Raw genomic sequence first — 20,425 nt, 5'->3', positions numbered from 1 at the left:
AGGGTCTAGGCCCGAAACGTCAGCTTTCCTGCTCCTATAATGCTGCTGGGCCTGCTGTGTTCATCCAGCTCTACATCCTGTTATCTCAGATTCTCCAGCATCTGCAGTTCCTACTATCTCTGATACTTCTTATAAGTTACTGATTTGAAGAGCAAGTAATAATAGAATTAATAAAATTCCAATTAAAGATGAAAACCTAATTTGGGAACTGACAGCCACTGCCCGACAGCAGCTTTTAAAATTTTAATTGTCTAGATGCATTGTCTAAGCTTCATAATTCACTATTCATTTATGGGTTAGAAGTCCTACTGGTAAGGTTCCCAACACAGACAAACTAAATTTCCATTTTGAAATGTACACTTTCTTGAAAACACATGCTGGCAGCCCAGCCATTCATTATCTCCCACAGCTTCACTAATTCCTGCTGGCCTCTTCATTCAAAGCCAAACATTAAACTTGCACACTCAGCTAATTTTACTCCACACTAAAAATTCTCAATTACATTCAGTTATGGTAGATCACGAAATGAAAAGTTTATGAAAGTTATAACTACTGAATTGAATTCAAGCACTTACAAACATTATTGCAGTTAAGGTTCAATTGTACTTAATTTCTGTTGTTATATGGTTGGTATCTTTGGAACACTCAGAAGATTATTCTTTTAATTATATACTGTCTCCAAACGTTATGTTTAGTTACAGAACATCACATACAGACAACCTAGTTTCTATTTTTACATGTCTAATGCAGTTAAAATATTAATGGTATAAAACTGTGGCAACACAATTTGATTCCTGTGTTGAATTTTTAGTTATATATTCTTCAAATGCCAAGCCCACTTACCGAATGAAACATATTTATTCCTAACAGTGAAAGAGTGATTTACATTCTTTATTTCATTATTCAATTAGGCTGCACAACACAAATGAAAAACCTCTGCTGCCAATAAAATAGAACTGTTCCTTTGTGTTAGAGAGTTATTTTTAGTAAAGGGCCTAGCCAACATTGATCTCTTATCCATTAACCCTTTAAAGATGAAGCTTTTCAAACAATGGAACTTCATTGCTTCTGCTTTGAATAAAACATAATAATAATAATAATAATAATACTATATCCCACTGGGTTTCAGAAACACTACAATAACATTTTGCTAGAAGATTTATCATTTTGAAATGTCAGCAGGACTGCAGAAAAACTGGTGCAGTGGTCAGTGGACCAAGAAGTCCAAGATTTATTAATAAGAGGATACATTACCCTAAGAAAAATACATTGTGGTATTATGCATTCAGTGAGATTTAATCATTTAGCTGCAACAGCCTGTTCATTTTACTAGGGCTCTCACCTCACAATTAGAAGGCTCTGGGTTGAAGACACAAAACCGCAGAACATTTTGAGATAGGCATTGAATCAAGGGCATTTTGCAAGTATTGTGGAATATTGTTTTCACAGGACAAAATTATTGCACATTAAGTCTTCTCTTCCCTCTAAAGACCTATCAGTTTGACATCAATAGTGGGGAAACTGATGGAGGCTATAATATGAGATAAGATAAACATATTTAGAGAAAAAAAATTAGTTAATACTAGCTTTGTCAATGGCAAATTTGATTGAGTTCTCTGATGAGATGACACAGGCAGTGGATGTGGATCAGGATGTGCATATTACAGGTTTCACTTTCAGAAAGCATTTGATACAATGCCACGTGGCAGGTTGTTTAGCAAATTAGAAATGTTTGGGATTGATGTGGTCTTGGCAGCAAGGATTAGAAGTTGGGAAAGAGGGTAGGTAGAAATGGGCATTTCTAAATTGGAGACGAGTTGGAAGTGGTGTTCCCTATAGATTGGTGTTGGGACCTATGCTTTCTCTGACTTATATAAATAATTTGAAGATGGGTGTTCAGGACAAAATCTCTAAATTTATAGATGATACTAAGCTAGGGAGAATAATGAATTGTCGGGATGATGCTAAGTGACAAAGAGACATTTACAAGTTGGCCAAATTGGCAGACACTTGGCAAATTGATATTAATGCAGAGAAATGTGAGGTAATGCATTTTGGTAGAGGAAACACGGAGAGACATTACAGGCTCAATGATACAACTTTGAGGGTGCAGGAGCAGAGGTTTGTGTGCATGATTCTCTGAAGGGAGCCAGGCAATTTGAAACAGTTACTAAGAAGGCTTATAGGATCCTTGGTTTTATAAATAGAGGCATAGAGTATAAAAGGAAGTGATACTACATCTCTACAAATCATTGGTCAGACCACATTTAAACTAGGGTGTTCAGTTTTTGGCATGTTATTTAAGAAAGGATGTTAAAGCCCTGAAGAGAGTTCAAAGGATATTTACGAGAATGATACCAGGAATGAAGGATTTTATATACAATCGAAGATGTGAGAGATTGGGCTTGTTCTCCTTGGAGCAGAGAAGATTAAGAAGTTACCTTATTGAGGTGTTCAAAATTATGAACAATATTACCAGGGTAAAGAATATTCTCTTTCAACTAGTCGGTATGTCAGTAACTAGGGATTACAACTTCAAACTTGTCAGCAAGAGAGCTACACGTGAGATACAGAGAAACTACTTTACTCAAAGTTGATAGGATTTGGAATGCATTGCCCAAAAGAGTGGTGGAGACGTTTCATAGGAAGTTTCAAGAGAGAGCTGGAAATATATTTGGAAGGGATGCAGTTACAGGGTAATGGAGATAGAGCTGGAGAATTGGACTGGTTGGGTAGCTCTTTCAGGAGCAGGTACAGACACAATGGGCTGAATATCCTCAATCTGAGCTGTAAAATTCTATGATTCTATCTCCCTTTCTTCAAAACAAGTTTCTTTGCACCTCTGGTTATGCCTCCATGGTGTCAGCTATGGTTCAGCGAGTATAAACCTTTCCCCCCAGTCAGAATGTTGTGTGGTGAAGTCACACTGAAGAGAATGGAGCATAAAATCTGGACTGAGTACTGAATATCACTGCAGTGCTGTGGGAGGCAAAACATTGTAGATTAAATGTTAAACCCAGGCAGACGTATGTCCACTATTCAGGCATCAGTCATGATTTTATCATTTTGTGACAGTTTTCTCTGCCACCTTCATTTGACCCAATGTAAAAATCAGAGGATGACTATTGAATATGAAGGGTTACACATAATTTATATGGCTCATGACTTTGGTCCAACCCATGCACACATGTGCAATAGGTTTACAATGTTGCCAGAAGGAACACCATAAAGCATGCCATCAATGTCCTTCAGGGACAGTTTCATTATTTGGACAAATCTGGAAAAGCCCTTCAGCTCATATCAAGATTTCGAATAGTATGCTACATGATACAGAAGTGGCCATTATGTGGGTATACGCTGATGCCACACATATTGAGTGGCAAGTTTAGAAGCAAGAGTACAGTGAGAAGGAGGAAGTGCAACAGGAAGTGGAAGCACAGGAATAGGAAGGGCGATCACAGATGAGACAGACACGTTCTTCCCGCAGCCTACATAACAAAATTATTACAGTGACACCCAGTACCCTCAGCCCCATCTTCCCAGTCAGTGTCACATAGTCTGTACTTTTCACTGGGATGATTGCATTGTCTTCTTTCTGGAAATACCAAATATAAAAAAAAAGCAGCACATTCCAATCTAACTTTATAAACTTACATGTTACATACTGCAAACAAAATTAAACTAATCATCCGGGCACATTCTCTTACAGTCTGACTTTGATGTGCCTTTGCCTGTCCTGGTGCTTTCCCAGTAGCTTCAGCAAAGGTGGTGGGAGGCTGTCGATTTTCAACTGAGGAATGTGGATGGCCTTTCAGATAATCTCAAACCACTCAGGGGCTAGATACTACTAACTTGGCTTCGTCTTCATTCATATGGGTTGGCTGATAGGTAACAGCAAGGACAGGGGTGGGGGCAAAAGCAAACAGGTACATGTTCCAGCATGCCATTGCCACTTCCCCAGGGCTACATCATCAATTAGGCTGATCTGTTAGAGAACAGATTGATATCTTGATGTGATGTCCTGGAAGCCCTTTTAACAGTTGTATCCTTGGTAAAATTCTGAATATGCAATGCAGAAACCCTACCTTCCATTGCAGCACCAAAACCTTTAGTAGAGGTGACGTGCAGCTCAGTAAAAGTTGTTGGTGCTGTAATGGGATAGATATTGGATGTTGTATCTTGGTGGGTTCCACATGTACGCTGATGGACATAAACATCTGCTCTGGAAAGGAAAGGATGAGTTGCAAGCTCTGCATAAAGCTGCATGCCAAATTATTGCTGGATTCCTCCCAGCTGCTTGAAATTGAGTGCAAGTTTTCTGGCAGACTTTCCAGTGTTCTAGACATTTTATTGTGTACGCCAAGCCACCTTACCCTGTAACAAAAACAAAGTGCTGGAGAAATGCAGGAGGTCTAGCAGCATCGGCTGAGAGAGAGAAACAGAATTAACACTTTCAGTCCAAAGACTCTTGTTCAGAAATCCAAGAACTTCTGAAGAGTCACTGCATTCAAAATATTAATTCCGTTTTTCTCTCTCCACAAATGCTGTCAGACCTGCTTTGTTTCTCCAGCATTTTGAATTTATTTCAGATCTCCTCCATCTACAATATTTTGCTTTTATTTAAGCACATTCTTTTGTAGCCTGGTTCATTAAAGTCCATATCTGACTCCTGTTCAAAGCAAGTCCAATATAACCTTACCCTCCATCAATTTGCATTCTCTGTTCCCCTGCCTTGGCTCTTGTGCGACTGCCAAGCGTCCTATAATCTAGCCTCTAAAATATGTACAGTAAATGTAAATCCTCCTGTAACTAGAAGGTTCAAATTATTAGGTATTTGAAAAGAAAAAGGGACAAAGATTGGATTGTGGTACAGGAGGAGAAAAAAGTGCTTCAAACATCTGCAGCTTGTGACGAGAAGATACAGTGTGATGAGCAGGAAATGGGAAGACAGAAGGATGGTTACATGTGGAAATACGCTCATCATCAATCCCTCCACCACCATCAGTGACCACAGTCTTAATGATGCATCTTCTTATAATGGCCACTATGTCTCCTCCATTGGAATTACAACATGTAGGTCCATTTGTCCTTCAGTACTTTCCTGTCACCTCCTGTTATGCTTCACTCCCTGCAGCAAGACAGAGGAAGGAATGGCAGTTGAGTCTGCAATATATTTGGGTGTTTTGGCTGTTACAGTTAAATAGCTGCCTGTAAGTGCAAGAGCTTAGGTGCAGTGTATGTGACAATGTCACACTTATGTGGGTGATGTAAAGCATATGAACTCAAAAGATCAGGTATTGATTGATAGTTATTCTTGGTAAGTTGGTGATGAGGTGCAGTGAACTAAGCAGTAGTGGAATAGGCTCACAATTCAGTTGGCAGGATGTGCCATTTGCTCGTTTGCCTAGACAATCTGAGTAAGGTTGTTAAACTTCTTTTTGGAGCTAAACTTCAGGTATTAACCTCTGCTGCTATTCTTCTCACTACCAGGGCTTTCACCTAGACAGTCTTCTGCATCATCAGGACATGGGATGTCCTTATGTCTCTGCACAGCACCAGGACATCCAGTTAATTGGCAGAAATTCTTGGTGCTTGATATGTCACATCTTCAGCCATTCCTTACATCATCACAGAACAGAATCACTTCTCAAAAGATTCCACCATTCTTGTTAAGCCTCTCCTTCAAGAGATCCAGAACATCTTTTAGTGATGCTAACCACTCCTAATAATGGGCCTCTGTTGATGCATGCAGTCAATGACTTTGATGCAACAGACAACACAAATGTAGTGTTCTGCTGTATTGAAGTGAATGTGTGTAGGCTAAGAACATAATCACAATCGCCAGTAAACCATTTGGCCCCTTGAGACTGCTTCACTGTTCAATGTGACCATAGTTGATCTTCTACCTCAGCTTAACTTCCCTGCCCACCTGCCCTCAGTCTTTGTGTCCAGAGAGATCAAAAAGCTGTCTCTCACAATCTTCAATATGCTCAACAATGATTGGTGCAGGCACAAGCTTCTAGGGTAAAGAATTCTGAATATTCCTAACCTCCAAGTGAAGAAATTCCTTCTAGTCTTTGTCATAAAATGATTATTCCTTAAATAAGGAATGAGCCACTGTTTTATAGAATCCCCAACAAGGGACACAAGGTTTTATTGTATATCCTCTCACTCCACTTTAGAATTTTGTATGTTTCAATGAGATCACCTCTCAATCTTCTAAAGTACAGACAGTTTACTCAAGTCATTCATCATAGAACAACCCTCTTATCCCAAGAGCTAATCTGTTAAACCTTCACTGTACTGCCTCCAAGGCATGTACATCCGTCCTTTGATATGGAACTGTACAGAGTATTCCAGTTTTGGCGTCACCAAATTCCTAAAAAATTGTGCTAGATTTCTTTATTCTACTAATTCAATCACATTTCAGTAAAGGTCAGCTATTTTCCTTCCTCATCTCTGACCTGTTCTTGTAGCCACACTATGTATATGGCTGGGTACGCTCAATTTCTCGTCAATGGTAACCAACACAATGTTGATAGTGGGGATCTTTGTATTTGGGAAACTGTATCTCGCAAACCTGATTGAGTTTTAGGTGGTGATCAAGTAGATGAAGGCAGAGCAGTAAACATTGTCAGCACAGACTTTAATAAGGCCTTCAACAAGGTTCTGCGTGGTATAATGATTAGTAAGGTTAGATCATATGGGATCCAAGGAGAGCTTGCCAACTGGATACAAAACTGGCTTGACCGTAAGAGACAGAGGTTGGTAGTAGAGGGTTGTGCTCAGACTGGAGGCCTGTGACCAATGGTATGCCGCAGGTGTAGGGGCGCCACTGTTGTTCGGCATTTATATAAATGATTCAGATGAAAATATAGGAAGCACGGTTAATAAGGACATTGATAAGGTGAATAGCCAAGATCTTTCCCCAAGGGTAGGGCAATCCAAAACCAGAGGGCATAAGTTTAGGATGAGAGGGAAAAGATTTAAAAAGGACCTGAGTGGCAACTTTTTCCACACAGATGGTGGTGCACATATGGAATAAACTTCCAAAGGAAGTGGTAGAGGGAAGTACAATTACAAATTTACACGACATTTGTGAAATAACTCCAGAAAGGCCGGTATCTCGTCACCAAATCATCCTTTATTTACACATGCATTATACTTGACAGTGCTCCAGTCTCCTCAGAGCCAGCTCTCAGAGTGGACAAGGTGTCTGACACTCCTGTTTATATCTGTCAGCCAGGGATCCCTCGCAGCCTCAATCAGGGAACTCATATTTTATGATGTTCACCTGGCTGACCTTGTCACATTCACTACAATTTGGACAGCTGCAAAGATAAGAAAGGTTTTGAGGGATATGGGGAAAACGCAGGCAAATGGGAGTAGTTCAGTTTAGGAAACCTGATCGGCATGGATGAGTCGGGTTGAAGTGTCTGTTTTTGAGCTGTGTGACTCCATGACTCTGTTCCGCAATGATAATGTCAAAGGGCGATGGTTAGATTTTCTCCTGTTGCAGATGGTCATTGCTGGACACTCGTGTGATTCAATTTTTTTTAAAAAATTCACTCATGGGATATGGGTGTCACCGACTGAACCAGCATTTATTGCCCATCCCTAACTGCCCTTGAGAAGATAGCATTGAGACTGCTTGAATTGTACATGGACTGCAGCAGTTCAAGAAGGCAGCTCATGATCACCTTCTCGAGGGTAATTAGGGATGGGCAATAAACGCTGGCCCCATCAAAGGTGTCCGTATCTCAGGAGTGAATGAAAGAAAAATTTCGAACCAATGACCATCTCCAAAAAGGTGCAATCTAGTCATCTCCACTTGACATACAATAGCATTATCATTGCAGAATTCTTCACTATCAAATGTGGAGGGCACGGTGGCTCAGTGGTTAGCACTGCTGCCTCACAGCGCCAGGAACGCAGGTTCAATTCCACCCTCGGACGACTGTCTGTGTGGGAGTTTTGTACATTCTTCCTGTGTCTGCATGGGTTTCCTCCGGATGCTCCGGTTTCCTCCCACAGTCCAAAGAAGTGCAGGCTAGGTGGATTGGCCATGCTAAATTGCCTAGAGTGTTCAGGAATGTGTAGATTAGGTGGATTACAGGGGAATGGCTCTGCATGGGATGCTCTGGGGATCGGTGTGTTCTTGCTGAGCTGAAGGGCCTGTTTCCACACTGTAGGGATTCTATGATCTATGATTACTTGCCACTTATCAACTCAAACCCGGTTCTTGTTCAGGTCTTGCTGTATTTGAATATGGACTGCTTCAGTGTCTGAGGAGTCACGAATGGTGCTGAACATTGTCCAATCATCAGTGAATATCCCCACTTTATGATGGAGGGAAGGTCATTGATGAAGCAGCTGAAGATGGTTTGGCCTAGGACACTACCCTGAGGAAAACGTGCAGAGATATCCTGAAGTTGAAATGATTGACCTTCAACAACCACATCCATCTTTCCTTCTGCCAGCTATGCATCCAACCAGTAAAGAGTTTCCCTCCCCACTCCCAAATTCCCCTTGACTCCAGTTTTGTAGGGGGCTCCTTGATACCACACTCAGTCAAATGCTGCCGCGATGTCACTTGAAGGGCAGTCACTCTCCCCTCAGCTCTGGCATTCAGTCCTTCTGTCATTTTTGTGACCAAACCTACAATGAGGTCAGAGCTAAACCAGCAGACTCAGTGTCAGTGAGCAGGTTATTCTTTTGCGAGTGCTGCTTGACAGTGTTGTCACCAACCTGTTAATCACTTTGCTGCTGATCAAGTTTTGACAATAGGGCTAATTGGCCAAGTTGGATTTGTCCAGCTTTGTGTGCCCAGGATACACTTTTTCCACATTGTCAGGTAGATACCAGTGTTAAACACACTGGAATGGAATTTCACTATCAGATTAGTCACTATTAGGAATCCAAAAGGAATGGTGACCAATAATATGAGATAACAAGGTGTAGAGCTGGATGAACACAGCAGGCCAAGCAGCATCAGAGGAGCAGGAAGGCTGACGTTTCAGGTCTGGACCCTTCTTCAGAAATGGGGGAGGGGAAGGGGGTTCTGAAATAAATAGAGAGGTGGGGGGAGGCGGATGGAAGATGGATAATGGAGCAGATAGGTGGAGAGGAGACAGACAGGTCAAAGAGGCGGGGATGGAGCCAGTAAAAGTGAGTGTAGGTGGGGAGTTAGGGTGGGGGTAGGTCAGTCCAGTCCAGGGAAGATGGACAGGTCAAGGAGACAGGACGAGGCTAGTAGGTAGGAGGTGGGGGGTGGGGCTTGAGGTGGGAGGAGTGGAAAGGTGAGAGGGAGGATGAACAGGTTAGGGAGGCAGGGACGAGCTGGACTGGTTTTGGGATGCGGTCGGGGGAGGGGAGATTTTGAAGCTTGTGAAGTCCACCTACCTCGTGACCAATAATACGTTGGGTTGTAAGGAAGTTTTCAGGAGCCAACTACGCGTTAAGGATGGGCAGAATCTCTGGACAGGGCCGGCCCAGAAGTTCGTGTGATATAGAGGAGGACATCTCTTCCTCGTCTGAAACCCCAGTTCCACCTCTCTAACAATTGTATCAACCCCTCCATTAACTTTACATTGTCAGACTGGTTGTCCAATATCCAGTGACGGATGTGTCACAGTTTCCACAAATGAAATAATGTTTTCAGTCCCCACCATAAACTCTGTATCATCACAACTGACATGATCAATAAACTGGATATTTCCAATCTTGGCATCCTATTATCTACCAGTGGAACTTTTAATCCCATATATTCTTTGTAACAAAGAGCAATTTCCAACTCTGTCTTGCCTCCATTCAAATGAAACTCTTACTTGTGCATTCATCACTTCTACACTCGACTATCATGATAGCCCAAAACTCATGATCCTAAAGGTAGGTGGCTGAAGAGTTTGGTGTGCTAACTAAGGCCTTGTGATCCAGTCAATACAAGTGCATCAGTCTGAGGGACATTAAAGAATGAGTAGGACATAGATCTAAAATGTTCTCTGCAAAATGAATGGGTAGAGGTTTTTAATCATTGGTCTTCATCCTCTGCAATCAGGAAATATCAGCTTACTGAATCCCACTTGGGACCTGTCACATCTGTTCTTGCTGACATACACGAGTACAAAGTCTCTCTAGGTCTTCAATTTAAAATTCAACACCTTGTGATAAAATCCTTTCACAGTTTCACCTCTCCGTTCCACTTCTGCTCCTCAATCCTCTCCAGAATGCATAATTCCTCGGCCTTTTTGCACACCCCTCCATTGCTTCATCATCACCAACCATGTGTTCAACCTTCTTTCCCATGTTCTGCAGTTCCGAAAACTTCTTCCTCCTACTTGAAGGCTCGCATAAAAAACCCACACTTTGACCAAGTTTTTGATCACCTTTCCAAATATTGTAATACTTAGCATCCGTTATTTGACCAGATTTTCACTGCTGTAATAAATGTGAATTGAATCAGAAGCACTTACACTGATTAGAACACCCTCTAAGAATGGCAATCCTACAAGGACATCTTAAAGATATTTCCTTCTTAGCAAAGATCAGGTAAAGAAAAGGAGTGGAAACAAGAGACCAAACTAAAACTCAAAAATAAAACATTTTTTCTCAAAGAGCAAAAAGAAAGCTGGCAACTGACCTGGAAACAAAAACAGTCCAGAAAATTAATAGAGGGTGTTTATATGGTCCTCGTAGAAATTTCATCTAATGTGTCCTTGGATATACATGTGATAAAAGCAAACTATAAATGGTATATGAAAGCAAAATTCATAAACCTTTCTTCTTCAATGTCAGTCTTGTTGTTATAATTCCCTGAATACAAACAGTTATTGTTGAGAAAATGAGTGTAATGGCTAGCAGCTTAGGATGGCTGTGATAAGAAATTCACTACTCATTATACCAAAAATGTACCACATGGGAAATCAGTTAGCGATTACAAAACTTTCTATCCAAAGTTATCCAAGCTCAAATTTGCACAAGGAATTTATAAGCACACTGTATGTAGCAGTTGATTCACTAAGTTATAATGGATGTTCTCAATTCAGGTCACAAAATATTAACAAAGCTTGAATAATTCACACAATCTTAGTTCAGGAGAGGCAGTGGCAATGTTGTAATGTCACTGAACTAGTAATCCAGAACGCAGGCTAATGTTTTAGAGATGAGTCTGAATCCCAACATGGCAGATGGTGAAATGTGAATTCAGTAAAAATCCAGAATAAGCAGCTAGTCCAAAGCCATCTTTTCATGAATGCCCTTTAGGGATGAAAATCTGCAATCCTTACCTGGCCTGGCCTCCATGTGACTCCAGACCCACAGCAATGTGGTTGACTCTCAACTGTCCAGTGGTAAATTAGGGATAGGTGATAAATGATAGTGATACACATATCCCATGAACAAACAACAAAAAAAAAGAGAATAGATATACTCGTAGATACTATTTGAACTGACTGAAGCAATTGGTTCATTTGGTAGACTGACTTGCAAACAAAGAAATTTAGAAATTAGGAACAGGAATAAGCTGTTCAGCCCCTCATGCTTGCTCCACCAATCAATATGATTATGGCTGATCATCCAACTCAGTACCTGTTGCTACTTTTGCCACATTCCCTTTGATCTCTTTAGCCCAAAGAATTAGATCTATCTCCTTCTCAAAAACATTCAATGTTTTGGCCTCTACTACGTTCTGTGGCAGAGAATTCCACAGGCTCACCAATCTCTGTGACGACATTTCTCCTCATCTCAGTCCTAAATGCCCATGTAGGTTCCTCAGACTGTGACCGCTGGTTCTGGCCTCCCCGGTCATTGGGAACATCCTTCCTGCGTTTACCCTGTCTAGTCCTGTTGCAATCATTATTATCTGCTCAGATGAACATATAAGGGGAGGTACTGAGCCACTGTTTAACGTAGGTTGTTGTTTATTATGACAGTAGGTGTAAATTGTTTCTAGTTTACATAGATATCATTTTTCTCAATAAATTTACAGGCATACAGTGGATTTTTAATCATGTAAAGGAGATTCTTCGAAACATTTTAATTACTATGCTGTTTTCCTTATTAGCTTTATAATGAAATGTCACAAATTGATTAAACTCAATAATATTTCAGAAACTGAATTTACATTACAGCACAAGTGCGTGGTTACCTTTTGTACTTAGATTCTGAATCAAGGGAGAATGTCCGACTGGAAAAAAGGATGGAGATATAGAGTCAGTAAAACAAGTAAATATATTATTTATGATAAAACATAATTTTGTCCACAGTTCTCCTTGTTACATTTAGTTTTCAATAGATTTACCACCAAACTTTCTTTTATTCTTTCTCAGAATGTTGGGGTGGCTGGCTAGACAAAATTTGTTGCCCATACCTATAACAAAGCAAAAGTACTGTGCATGAAGAAGAAATACAAATGAACAAATTCAACAAGTCTAGCAACATTTATAGGCAGGAACAGAGTTAATGCTTTGAATCCAAAATGATGATTCTTCAGAACTAAAGGGGGTTGGAAAACCACTGAGCTTTTCGGCTGTAAAAGTGGAGCGGGAGGAGCAAGTGGAATGACAGTAGGTAAGGGTGTCCAGAGCAAAAGGCAAGGGGAATGCTAATGATAGGTACAGGAGTGATATACATGAAGGGTGGCTGAAAATAGGTCAGCTCTGCTGACAGCAAATCCTTGCAAACAAGTCACTGGGCAGGGTGAAGGATGTTAGGGTGCAGGAAGACGGAATCATCAATCAGGAGGCAAATCAGAATAGAGTTAGAACAAAGAACAAAAGAAAATTACAGTACAGGAACAGGCCCTTCGGCCCTCTAAGCCTGCACCGACAAGCTGTCCGTCACAACTAAAACCCCCTACCCTTCCAGGGACCGTAACCCTCTATTCCCATCCTATTCACGTATTTGTCAAGATGCCCTTTAAAACTCACTATAGTATCTGCTTCCACTACCTCCCCCAGCAGCGAGTTCCAGGCACCCACCACCCTCTGTGTAAAAACCTTGCCTCGTACATCACCTTTAAACCTTGGCCCTCGCACCTTAAACCTATGGCCCCTAGTAACTGACTCATCCACCCTGGGAAAAAGCTTCTGACTGTCCACTCTGTCCATGCCCTTCATAATCTTGTAGACCTCTATCAGTTGGCCCTCAACCTCCGTTGTTCCAGTGAGAACAATCCAAGTTTCTCCAAACTCTCCTCATAGCTAATGCCCTCCATACCAGGCAACATCCTGGTAAATTTTTGCTGTACCCTCTCCAAAGTGACCACATCCTTCTGGTAGTGTAGCGACCAGAATTGAACACAATATTCCAAATGCGGCCTAACTAAGATTCTATAAAGCTGCAACATTATCTGCCAATTTTTAAACTCAATGTCCCAGCTGATGAAGGCAAGCATGCCATATGCCTTGTTGACGACCTTCTCCACCTGCGATGCCACTTAGTGACCTATATACCTGTACACCCAGATCCCTCTGCCTATCAGTACTCTTAAGGGTTCTGCCATTTACTGTATATTTTCCATCTAGATGAGACCTTCCAAAATGCATCACCTCACATTTTTCCAGATTAAACTCCATCTGCTATCTCTCTGCCCAAGTCACTAACCGATCTATAACACTAATCCCTGAGGAACGCCACTAGTCACAGCCCTCCATTCAGAAACACACTCTTCCACTGCCACCCTCTGTCTTCTTTGACCGAGCCAGCTTGTTATCCATCTTGCAAGCTCACCTCTGACCCCATGTGACTTTATCTTCTGTATCAGCCTGCCGTGAGGGACCTTGTCAAAGGCCTTACTGAAGTCCATATAGATAACATCCCCTGCCCTACCCTCATCGATCATCTTTGTCACTTCCTCAAAAAACTCAACCAAGTTAGTGAGACACGACTTCCCCTTCACCAAACCATGTTGCCCCTCGCTAATACACCCACTTATTTCCAAGTGGAAGTAAATCCTGTCTCAAAGAATCCTCTCCAATAATTTCCCTACCATTGACTGTAATTAGCTGGATTATCCTTGCCACTCTTCTTAAACAAAGGAAGAACATTGGCTATTCTCAAATCCTCTGGGACCTCCCCTGTAGCCAGTGAGGATACAAAGATTTCCCTCAAGGCCCCAGCAATTTCCTCCCTGGCCTCTCTCAATATTCTGGGGTATATCCCATCAGGCCCTGGGGACTTGTCTACCTTAAATGTTTTTCAAGACCCCCAATACCTCCTCCCTTTTGATCTCAACATGACCCAAACTATCTACACACCCTTCCCCAGACTCATCATCCACCAAGTCCTTCTCTACAGTGAATACTGATGGAAAGTACTCATTTAATACCTCGCCCATTTCCTCTGGCTCCATACATAAATTCCCTTCCCTGTTCTTGAGTGGGCCAACCCTCTCCCTGGCTACCCTCTTGCTCTTTATGTATGTATAAAAAGTCTTGGGATTTTCCTTAATCCTGTTTGCCAATGACATTTCATGGACCCTTTTAGCCCTCCTGATTCCTTGTTTAAGTTTCTTTCAACTTTCCTTTGCTTTGGGTGTTCCCAGCCTTCTAGCCTTGATAAATGCTTCCTCTTACTTTTTGATTAGGCTCACAATATCTCTCGTTATCCAAAATTCCCTAAACTTGCCATACTTATCCTTCATCCTTGCAGGAACATGCTGGTCCTGAGTTCCCAGCAACTTACACTTAAAAGCCTCACACATACCATATGTTGATTTGCCCTCAAACATCTACTCCAATATACATTCTTCAGTTCCTGCCTAATATTATTGTAATTAGCCTTCCCTCAATTTAGCACCTTCACCTGACAAATACACTAATCTTTATCCATCAGTACCTTAAAGCTTACTGAATTGTGATCACTGTTCCTGAGCTGCTCTCCGACCGAGACGTCGACCACCTGACCAGGCTCATTCCCCAGTACGAGGTCCAGTACAGCCCCTTTCCTAGTTGGACTATCTACATACTGTTTCAAGAAGCCCTCCTGGATGCTCCTTACAAACTCTGCCCCATCTGCGCCCCAAGTACTAAGTGCGTCCCAGTCAATATATGGGAAGTTAAAATCACCCATGACAACAATCCTATTACTCTTACATCTTGTCAAAATCTGCCTACATATCTGTTCTTTTATCTCCCGCTGGCTGTTGAAGACCTATAGTAAACCCCAAACATTGTGATTGCACCATTCCTGTTCCTGAGCTCTACCCATATTGCCTCGCTGTATGAGCCATCCGAGGTGTCCTCCCGCAGTGCAGCTGTGATATTCTCCTTAACAAGTAGTGCAACTCCCCCACCCCTCTTACATCCTCCCTCTATCCTGCCTGAAACATCTGTATCTTGGAACGTTAAGCTGCCAATCCTGTCCATCCCTTAACCAAGTCTCTGTAATAGCAACATCATAGTTCCAAGTACTAATCCAAGCTCTACGTTCATCTGCCTTACCCGTTACACTTCTTGCATTGAAACAGATCCACTTCAGCCCACCAGACCTGCTTTGATCAGCAACCACACCCTGCCTGCTCTTCCTCCGAGTCTTACTGGTTCATGGTCTGAAGTGTTGAACTTATCAATGAAACTTGAAGGCTGCTAAGTGCCTAAGCAGAAAAACATGGCACTGTTCCTTCAGCTTCTATTGGGCTTCAATGGAGCACTACAGCAGGCCTAAGACTGAAATGAGAGCAACATAATGTACTGAAATGGCAACAGACCAGAAGGTTAGGACCATTCTTGCAGACAGAGCAGAGGTGTTCCAAGAAGTGGTCACACAATCGACTTTTGGTCTCACCCCTGTACAGGAGATGACATTGTGAACAGCATATACAGAATTAAATTGAAAGTCGTACAACTAACTCTGGTTAACATGGAAAGTGTTTGGAACCTTGGAGAGTGAAAAAATAAAGAAGCAAGTGTAACACCTTCTGTGATTGCACGGAAAGGTCCCATGGAGGGGTGGTGAAGAGGAGTTAGGAGAATAGAGGACTGCACCAGAATGTTACTGTGGCAACACAGTCTCCCTGTGCAATACTAACAGGAGAGGGTTTGGTGGTGCATCTTGGTGAAGGTAATGGAAATAGCAGAGGATAATCCTTTGAATGTGAAGGTTTAATGAGGTAGAACATAATGGCGGAGGGAGTGAGGAAATGGATTGGGCAAAGAAGTAGTGTGGGAAACGGTTCTGACATGGTTGAAGGCTCTGTTAACCATGGTGAGGAAGGGAAAAAGGGGGAAAAGAATCCAGTTGAGCAAAAAGTAAGCCACAACCACATCTGTTCCAATGATGCCATCTTCCACAGCAGTGATCCCCATGTTCTCCTTCATCAATACATCACCTTGATCTCATGATAACACCTCTGTCCTAGTGTTGCAGCAATGTTCCAATGATGCTCAAGAACAGCACCTCATTTTATACTTCGGCACTTTGCAGCTTCAGGGCTTAACTCGGAGTTCAACAACTACAGAACATGAACGCTGTCCTCCATTTTGATTACTATCCTGTTTCCTTCCCCTGTGCCACCACCCCCGGGTGTGCATATATATCCACACACACACACACACACACACACACAGCAATATCAATTCTCCAAGTGTCTTAAGCACCTCTTGGAAGAGCTGACCTATCTTCTGCAATTACCACCTGCCTCTTCATTTATATTCTTCCTCTATCTACCATTAGTATGCCCCTTGCCTTTTATTCTGGTCACCCTTACCATCTGTCCCACTTGTTCCTTCTCTCCTCACTTTCCCCCCCCCCCACCCCCACACTTTCTTTTTACTACATACAATCTGTTGGTTTTCTTATCATCTTGTTCTGAAGAAGTCATAATGGACTCAAAACATGAACTCGTTTTTCTCTCTGTACACGTGCTGCGGATAGCATTTTAGGTTTACTATCTTAATTGTGAAGTCATTAGTAATTATGGATGATAAGAGCATTTCCTACAATCTGCAGGAAGAAACTCACTTGGTTCCGATCAGTAAAAGCAGTTAAAAGGGTGAGAATACCATTTGGCTAATATCTGTCAAGTTAAAATTGCAGCACATTGCCAATTATCTATACATCTCAAATGATCATTATAGATAAGTACCTCTATCCACAGGTCATGAAGATTGCTGATACTGAACAAATAATCACCTTTGATAGGTTGGTTTTCAAGTGCTTATACATCATAGAAAGTTGGGACATGGGGTAGTGAAACTCAATAGCCTATGAAAATGGACATCTAAATCACAGTACAGGATTAACTAATATAAGCGTAAAACTATAAGAGCAGTGCCTAGACTTTTGGCAAGTTGGGTCAACTCAGGAGGTGTTTAAAAAGGGTGGGTGGAACTGATTTCAGGGTTCCACTCCCATTCTAGTTTCTGTTGACATTTGCCAACTCAGGCGATACGTGGTGGATGTGAGCCCACAGGCAAATTCAAATCACTCAATTTTGGTTAAGTTGATGGGGTTTGTAGCCTCTTAGAGGTGTCAAAATCACCTGCTAGTCCTGGTCTTGAATCACCAACTAAATAAAAAAGGTGTTCAACATCCTGGGGCTTACTACTAACCAGAAACTGCTAGGTCTCTGTAGTACAGTGGTAGTAACCCTACCTCTGGTCCAAAAGGCCTGGGCTTATGTCCCACTCGGGGTGTATCATAACAAATCTTAACAAGTTGATTAAAAATATCTGTAGCATGCTACATCAGCTCTTTAATGGGGAAGGGGGGTGGCGGTCTAGTGGAAGCGACCCTTCCATGAACCAGGAGATTAGGTTCAAGTCCCACCTGCTTCAGAGCTATGTAACTGCATCTCTAAATGGTTTGATTAAGATAATAAGTAACCAGAAGCTGAACTGGATCAGCCATTTAAACATTGTGACTACAAGAGTTAGTAAGAGGGCAGGAATTCTGCAATGGCTAACTCACCATTGGCCCTCTTACCTCCTCAAAGAGCAACCAATCATAGCTAGTCATCACATTAACGTTAGATGCTTTTCTCCACTTCACAACTCTTCATCTTGTGTAGCTATATACATGGGCAATGTAAATAACTCACAAAAGCAGCAGCAGTTCATTACAAGTTAACAGATACCAACCTGACAAAGCATTCTCTCCCTTCTGCAGTTGTATAAACATGGTGACAGTGAGGATGTTAATAGTGGCAGGAGAAGTAATGATAATGCCAATGAATGTCAAGGGGTGATGATCAGATTCTCCCCTGTTTGAGATGGTCACTATCTGATATTTGCTGGTGCAAACGTTGCTTGGCACTTATTGGGGCACTGGTACCTGTACGGTGTGGGACAGCGAGCTGCAGTGGGAAGGTCTTCACCTACACCATCCTGGAGCAACACAAAGGACCCCCAGAAGCTTCTTCTCAAGGTACTACATACATCAATAGGCACTACAAAGATGAGTATCTAGAAGGCATTTGGCAAGGTGCCAGATCAAAGTTTATTGCTGTTATGGTTATTTGCCTTACACACACCACAGCAGGACTCAGGTTTGCAGGTTGATTTATGTTTATTCAAACAAACAAACAATCTCAGTCTTAGACTGGCTAAAATAGAACTCTGTCTAATACACTATGCTCCACCTCTGTGCCCCAAGTTTGTTTGATCTCAGTCTGACATCGGTCTGATATGTACAGAAAATCATCAACATTTATATGTATACGTTATTGTACAAGTATGAAATGTAAATAAACAGAAACCTTTCATTTGTAATTTTCCTATCCAGTCTACAGGAATCTGTTTATACTCTCTAGTCTGCTCCTAAGGCCGATACAGACGTAAAGGTATGCAAGCTGCTTCCCTATTCATTTCTGCTAATGTGGATCCTTAGTGTTCAACCTTCACACCTGCCAAATGTGCCTTACAGTATTAGTCTGTAAGGCATTGCCTTAGTGCCGTAGTAACCATTTTTTATAAAATCTTATTTGGTCCCACTACAGTTCATAAAATAAGAGCTCAAGTTATAGGAGATAACAAATTAGCATGGAAAGAGGATTAATGAACTAATAGGAAACACAGTGTAGGCATAAATGGGTCATTTTTGGGTTGGTGAAATGGGACTTGTGGTGTGCTTGGGATAGTGGGGTCTTAATCAATGTTCTTTCTAAGACTCTGGAAACGACACAGAAGTTCCGCTCATGGTGATCAGCGTGCCAAAGCAGTTTGCAGCATTTACTTCCAGTTCTGGAGGTTGTTGCTGTGCACGGACCTTAGAGGTCCTTGCAGAAGAAAAGAAAATTAGCGGGAAATAATTGGTCTCAATTATTTACAATTTACACCAATGACTTATGAAGGGAACAATTGCATGGTTGCTAAATTTGCTGATAAAAAAGTTAGGTTGGAAAATAAATTGTGAAAGAACGTAAGGAGTCTGCAAAAGGATACAGATGGGTTAAATATGTGATAAAGACTTGGTATTGGAGTGCAATGTGAGAAAATGTGAACTTGTCTACTTTGGCAGGAAAAGTATAAAAGCAGACTACTATTTAAACGAAAAAAGACTGCCAAATTCTGAGGTAACAGGAATGTGGGGACCTGGTGCATAAATCACAAAGTTAGTATGCAGGTAGGCAAGCAATTAGGAAAGTAATTAAAATGTTATCATTTAGGGCACACAGAATGAAATACAATTGAAGGGATATTTTGCTACAGTTTTAAAGAGTGTTTGACACTGCATCTGCAGTACTGTGTACAGTTTTGTTCTCCATATTTAAGCAAGGATATAAAAAGTTAGAAGCAGATCAGAGAAGGTTAATTCGACTGACTCGTAGAGTAGTTATCAAATGAGGAGAGGTTGGGCAAGTTGAGTCTGTATCTATTGGAGTTTAAAAGAATGAGAGGTGATCTTATTGAAATAATAAAAATCTGAGCTGACTTGATAGGATGGAGGCCGAAAGGATACTTCCATTTGTGTGACCGACTTGGACTAGGGCATACAGTTTTAAATAGGGGTATCTCCTATTAAAGATGGTGATAAAGACTTTTTTTCCTCTCAGAGGATCAACAGTCCTTTGAAGCTGTCTTCCCCAAAAGAGCAGTGGAGGTAGGGTCATTGAGTACTTTCAAGGCTGAGGAAATACATTCATGACTAACAAGGGAATCAACGGTTATCAGCAGGCAGGACTTTGGAGTTGAGGGCACAATCAGATCAGCCACGATCTTACAGCATGGTGCAGGGCTGGGGGTCGGGTTTGTCAGGGGGGGTTGGGGGTGGTAAACCGAACCAGCTAATTTCTGCTCTTAATTTGCCTGTTCATGTTTTGGGCCTTGGACACCTTCCTAAAAGAACAACTGTGATTGTGGTGATGTTCTAATGCTGACAATGATTAACCACCAACAAGCACAACTATCTTCTTTAGTGATAGGAACTGAGATAACAAGGTGTGGAGCTGGAGGAACACAGCAGGCCAAGCAGCATCAGAGGAGCAGGA

The 20,425-nt window shown here is 41.7% G+C and overlaps 1 protein-coding gene across 5 annotated transcripts in view; it reads right to left on the bottom strand.

Moving 5' to 3' along the window:
• rtn1a (reticulon 1a) overlaps window positions 1–20,425 on the bottom strand; it is a 174,559-nt gene that overhangs the window by 105,193 nt on the left and 48,941 nt on the right. For 3 of the 5 annotated variants that reach the window (XM_020529168.2, XM_048600249.1, XM_048600250.1), the window contains exon 2: window positions 12,146–12,184. The exons of the other annotated variants lie outside the window; for them this stretch is intronic. In XM_020529168.2, the coding sequence (XP_020384757.1) occupies window positions 12,146–12,184 (39 nt within the window). The remainder of the gene's footprint in view (window positions 1–12,145; window positions 12,185–20,425) is intronic. 5 annotated transcript variants of the gene reach the window in all.

This window comes from Rhincodon typus, chromosome 8 (assembly GCF_021869965.1).
Source record: "Rhincodon typus isolate 14 chromosome 8, sRhiTyp1.1, whole genome shotgun sequence".
Classification (NCBI taxonomy): Eukaryota; Metazoa; Chordata; class Chondrichthyes; order Orectolobiformes; family Rhincodontidae; genus Rhincodon; species Rhincodon typus.
This window is presented reverse-complemented; position numbering and strand designations above follow the sequence as displayed.